Source organism: Galeopterus variegatus, unplaced genomic scaffold (assembly GCF_000696425.1).
Source record: "Galeopterus variegatus unplaced genomic scaffold, G_variegatus-3.0.2 Scaffold5551, whole genome shotgun sequence".
NCBI classification, from domain to species: Eukaryota; Metazoa; Chordata; class Mammalia; order Dermoptera; family Cynocephalidae; genus Galeopterus; species Galeopterus variegatus.
The window spans coordinates 54,552-58,827 of NW_007731662.1; the positions used below are offsets into that span (position 1 = coordinate 54,552).

General features: G+C 34.2%; 1 protein-coding gene across 1 annotated transcript in view; it reads right to left on the reverse strand.

Moving 5' to 3' along the window:
* The window catches only part of LOC103605031 (putative COBW domain-containing protein 7), a 14,198-nt gene that overhangs the window by 2,939 nt on the left and 6,983 nt on the right, over positions 1-4,276 (reverse strand). The window contains 2 exon segments of the mRNA XM_008589613.1: positions 234-299; positions 391-459. Of these exon segments, the coding sequence (XP_008587835.1) occupies positions 234-299; positions 391-459 (135 nt within the window).

Here is a 4,276-nt window from a genome sequence, read left to right on the forward strand (position 1 = left end):
CGGGGGGGGGGGGGGGGACGCAACACTTCAAAGCACACAAGCTGTGCAAATAAATCATGCTTTATGCAGTGATTTCCAAAGCTCCTTTTCAGCAATGTAAATGTTAAAGAAAAATGAAAGCAAAGTTTATTTGTACTAAAACTAAATCTGTTTAAAACCAAATATGATTTTTATATAAGAACCAAGAAAAGGACTTTGTCCAAAAGTCTACAATGGTAAACTGCATACTGTACCTTTAGCCGTATGACCTCCATGCAGTGATTGTCCTTGTTTCTCACATTCTTTTCCCACAGGAGATTCTGTATCAAGTGACATATTTTAATAAGACCAAGCAACAACTATGTAACAAAACAGTTGATAAATCATTAATCACTTAAAAATTGCATTCACCTGAATAAATACATTCAGATTTTCTTCCTTTGCATTTCCTGGTACTTCAAATGTGATTGTAACAATACTCTGTAAACCAAGAGAAATAATCAATACTGATTTTTTATAGTAATGTCAACATATTTTTTAAAACCACAAGTTTTAAGATGAAAAGGAGCACAAGTTTATATTGCCTAACGATATATATCAGGTATTATATTTTTCTCACTATATATGTGGTTTTTAGAATTAGCAACTCCATTTTCTATATTCGATGGGGTTGATCAACAGTTTAGTATTTACACAAAATACTATTTCATGCAAAAAAAAAATATTTACACAAAAAACTCCCATGGAAGGGCCCTCATTATTTAATTCATTCTTTCCCAGATTTCCAGCAATAGGAAGGAATGTAACATATAGTGTACTGACTATGTACTGAGTTTTGCCTGGGCCACCTCATTTCATCTTTTCATTTACTCTTCCCAACAGTCCTGGGGAGGAGTAAAGATAACTATTTCCATTTTATAAACTGGGGGAAATGAGGCTCAAAAATAAACTCCTCAGAGCTAGGAGTAAAAATCAAAAGAAAAAGTATAATTCTGTTCTCTTGGAAAAATAAATACAAAGGAAAAGTTCGATTTATCTGTAAGTGAACAAGCATGTGCTAAGGGGGGAAGAGTTTTTAGAGATGAGAATGACAGTACTCGTATAATGTCATCTTTGGCTTTAGAAGGTTGACATCATCATTTATGGAATATTAACTTTGAGATTTATTTTTCCTCTTGATCTTGATATACCTCACACTGTCCACTCTAAAGAACCAGAAGCTTGAGATTTCCTTTAACAGGTCACATAATTAAAATCCAAATCTCCATCTGATAATATAATCCAAAATTTCAAACTTAGTGATGAAAATACACAAGAGTTAAGCATAACATGATAAAAACACAAACCCTATCTTAGATAATAAGATGCTCAAGCCAAACTCAAAATGGCTGAAACAGGCAGAAAGAACATACTAAAGCACAGCTTTGTGTAACTTCCTAGAACTGCATATCTGGCCCAGCAATTTTACCCACCATTTAAAAATCATATATGTTTATAGTAGAAAACAGGAAAAGAACAGAACTGTTCTTTTTTTCTAATCCAAATTTAGAGAATAGCTAAAGGTAAGTGTTAAAGACCAATTTAAGCTCAAATACATTGACATTTAGTCTCCATGGTTGCTAGTAATAGAAAGAGCAGAAAGTGCTTTCTTGCCCAAATATGAGAAGCACAAGTCAATTTTTTAAAAAGTTTCATGTCAGACTTTAACATGTGAGACAATTAAAAGTATTTATTTTGTCACAATAGCCAAGAGGTGGAAACAAGCTAAATGTCCACTGATGGATGAACGGATATAGAAAATGTGGTATATATGAGTGTACTTCAAAAAGTTTGTGAAAAAATAGAATTAAAATATGAATTTTCCATGAACTTCTTGAAGTACCCTCATACATACAATGCAATATTAATCAGCTTTAAAAAAGAAAATCCTGTCATATGTTACAACATGGATGAACCTTGAGGACATTATACTAAGTGAAATAAGCCAATCACAGAAGGTCAAATACTGCATGATTCCACTTACATCGGGTATCTAAAATAGTCAAACTCATAGAATCAGAAAGTACAATGGTGGTTGCCAGGGGCTAGAGGGAGGCAGAAATGGGGAGCTGCTGTTCAATGGGTATAGTTTTTATCAAGCAAGATGAAAAGGTTCAAGGGATCTGCTGTACAATAATCTGCATACCGTCAACAATACTATATTACACACTTAACATTTTGTTAAGAGTGTACATCTCATGTTAAGTGTTTTTTAACCACAATAAAAAAGACTTACTTTGAAATCTTAATAACATATTCTGCTTCTAAACTGGTTTTTACAGTTTAAGGTAAGAACAATATGCATTTAAACAAAATGACATTTTCTTTCCTCATTAAAGAAATCACTGCAAATACCTAAAAATCCAAATATACAGCAAATCAAAACACATAGATAAAGCTGCCAAATAAAACACAATTTGTCAGTTACAAAAGATAGTAATTTGGCCTATAAAACGCTTAAAATGTATTTTATTCAAGTTGGATAACTTAGATTTTAATATTGAAAATGTTTCAATATAGGACTCAATACAGTCCTATTGCTTTAATCCTAAAGATTTTTATAATGGTTTTTGCTTCTGGCAGCTTAGAGATATATGACTTATGTTTAAGGGGTAGGTACAATTAACTCTAGTGTGAGACAAAAAAGTTTTTTAAAATTCAGATAATGTATCACAGGGCTCAGAGAACTAGGTTTTTTTTAATACCAATAAATGCTTCTCACTTTAGAAAAACCCAGAATATGAAATCTGTAAATCCCCAGTTCAGAAGATAAGGGTCACAATTCATACCTGGCTTGTATAATAAACCAAGCATAGACTGCCACTTGGGTTTTCTCCTCCACCTTCCCACCCTCCAAACCCAGGTCCTCCTTATGGGGAATGAACAAGGAATCCATGAAAAATAGAGAGCTGCATTAAATATTATTCAAGAATAAAACTTTAATAACACATACATAGAATGTCCTAGGTATTATCCATTTCAGACTTTTTTTTTCCCCCTGGGTTTATTTTTGCTTTGAGTCTAAAATTAACTCTCTTTTAATAACGTCTGAAAACACAGAAGCAGAAAAGTGAGGCAATAATTCCGAAAACAAAAGCACAATAAGGAGCTGCCTCTAAAATAAAATTTAGGAGTAACTCAAGTTTGTTTATTTGGTCTGTATTTTCATTAACCTACTGGGTTATTTCTCAGTTTTTTACTCTTTTTGCAAATACCTAGTATGCAATAACTTCTACATGTTTTCTTCATCTGGAACCCTAAGCCCACTAATATGCTTAAACTTGAAATCTGTTATCTCCACACTGCAGCTCTCTATTCCTCTTTGCCTGTGTAATATCTATGATATCCTGCTACCAGGTACAATGTGAGCATATGGCGTTTTCATCCAAATCACTTTGCCTTCCAGATTTCTCTATTTCTAGGATCCTCTAGTCAGTCTAGGTTTTTTTCCTTCTTCTTATTGATCCATTCCTAGACAGCATACCCAGGCACGTCTACTTGTGAAACAACTCTTGATTTATTCCATTTTTAGTCTCACTGTAACCAACACAGTTCAGGCCCTTATCACATGTTATCTTCCTGTTTGGTCTCCTGACTTCAAAGTCCAATTCAGCCTGTGTAATGCTGATGGGACAGCACAGCATGAATTCATTTTGCCCAATACTTTAGACCAGGATTCTAGTACCAACAGTCCACCAAGACTCCAGCACTAGAGATCTGATCTTCCAGAACATACATTCTCCCCCACTCTCAAACATCTGGATTGTTCTTTCCCTTACTACTCCCTGTCAAGAAAATTCTACCAGTTCAAGGCTACTTTTTGGTGTTTAAGTCAGAGTAGCAGTTACTCCTTTGACCAGGAAGGGGCAAAGAACTCTACAGTTTTATTAATCTTTTACATCTTGACCTGAGTGGTAGTTACAAGGATATTTACTTGTGTGGGCACACAAATAGATATATAGGTCAAATATACATAAAGATACATTGAATTATACACTAAAAACTTGCATGCTTTATTGTATGTAAAAACAACAAAAAAAAAACAAAAAACTACTACTTTTCATGAAGTCTCTAATGGGATTCGGGGCACACTATCCCAAAATATGACACTTTGGTATTTAAGAAAACAGCAAAGCAGGAAGGTTACTCTCACCTTCCCCATGCTCTTCCCTGAAGCAGGTTATAAAACCTGGGAAGGATTTTCTACCTTCCCCTGAAGCAGGTCATAAGACCCTCATTCAAGTAGTGTTGGTTACAG